This window comes from Etheostoma spectabile, chromosome 15, assembly GCF_008692095.1.
Source record: "Etheostoma spectabile isolate EspeVRDwgs_2016 chromosome 15, UIUC_Espe_1.0, whole genome shotgun sequence".
In the NCBI taxonomy this organism is placed as follows: domain Eukaryota; kingdom Metazoa; phylum Chordata; class Actinopteri; order Perciformes; family Percidae; genus Etheostoma; species Etheostoma spectabile.
In genome coordinates this window covers 27,818,578-27,819,735 of record NC_045747.1, presented here as the reverse complement: position 1 = coordinate 27,819,735, position 1,158 = coordinate 27,818,578, and the positions used below count along the sequence as shown (strand labels likewise).

Genomic DNA, 1,158 nt, shown 5'->3' with positions numbered 1-1,158 from the left:
TTAATTATTACAAGGCTATATTTAGTCCAAATGAGACTATTACTTCTCATCACTTTATACAAAGTATTTAGTCTTGTACTAAACTCATTTATATTTCTTAACAGTTCTGGTTTGCTATGCGTTTCTAGCTTGTGATCAGGACTAATGGAGACAACAGGAGTTTGTGAGATCGATGTGGCGACCAGAAGAATAGTGGGAGGCAGTGACTCCCCCCCCGACCTGGACAGCCCCTGCCAGGTAAACACTGTCAACCTGTGTGGGCTTTTTTGGATTTTCTCTTTTTATTTGTCATGCAAGTTAAAGGTGCATTATGTAATATATTTACTGTATTAAATCCAAAAATGACCATAATATGTCATCAGATATTAAGGGAACATGCTAAGCTGAAATACTGTCTTTTCTGACAACAAATCGAAAGCCTGTATTTTCTCCTTTTGAAAGTTCCGTTCCGGGACGTAATGTCTGTGTGTTTTGGCCTGTGTGTTGGCATCAACTGCCTATTTTGACAGCCAAGCCGGGTTGCCAGATACAGTACCAGATTATCAGTGCGCTACAGCTGAAGTACAGCCATAGAAGCAGCAAACAAACAGGATCAACAGAGATAGATTCTACCTGACCCCAAAAGAAAAAACTTTGTATGACAGTTGCATGACCAGAGACATTACAAAACCTGGGTAAATATTGTAGATGTATTTGAAAGATGGAGACAGCTTAATGCCCAAAAGGATGTTGATTTGGCTAACTTGCTCCTGAAGAGGTAAGTGATGGGCATTTTATGTCATTTTACCTTTAGTGGAGCTGCTCAATGAAAACTGCCATAAGAGCTCTTCAATGAGGTGTGTGTGTGTCTGTCTGTGTGTGTGTGTGTGTGTGTTTTATCAGGAGGAGGTTGCAGAGTTTGGTTTGGGGCTGTGCTGTGCTGAGGAGGAGAGGGGGGAGACTCCAGGCCGAGAAGACAGTCCCAGCGACCTTGGGGAGGCAGAGCTGGACCCCGGAGGAGACCTCCAGGCTGGAGAGGACAAGTCTTTTGGTAGGAACACTGCAACATATGATACAAGCACTTAGAGACATGCTCTCATTACATAACTAAATTGGCAATTTTACATGAAGGTTTCATGTCTTAATTAGCGGCAAAGTCATATTTCTGTAAAAAAAAAA

General features: G+C 41.9%; 2 protein-coding genes across 3 annotated transcripts in view; one reads left to right on the top strand and one right to left on the bottom strand.

Moving 5' to 3' along the window:
• Positions 1–1,158, top strand: part of txlng (taxilin gamma) — a 13,392-nt gene that overhangs the window by 2,776 nt on the left and 9,458 nt on the right. Inside the window, exons 2-3 of one of the 2 annotated variants that reach the window (XM_032536821.1) lie at positions 129–237; positions 883–1,030. In XM_032536821.1, coding sequence (XP_032392712.1) covers positions 145–237; positions 883–1,030 — 241 coding nt within the window. In that variant the 5' untranslated portion in view covers positions 129–144. Of the gene's footprint in view, positions 1–122; positions 238–882; positions 1,031–1,158 lie in introns of both variants that reach the window. The other variant, XM_032536820.1, reaches the window with a different exon arrangement.
• Positions 1–1,158, bottom strand: part of LOC116702551 (uncharacterized) — a 24,531-nt gene that overhangs the window by 16,159 nt on the left and 7,214 nt on the right. The window lies entirely within an intron of this gene.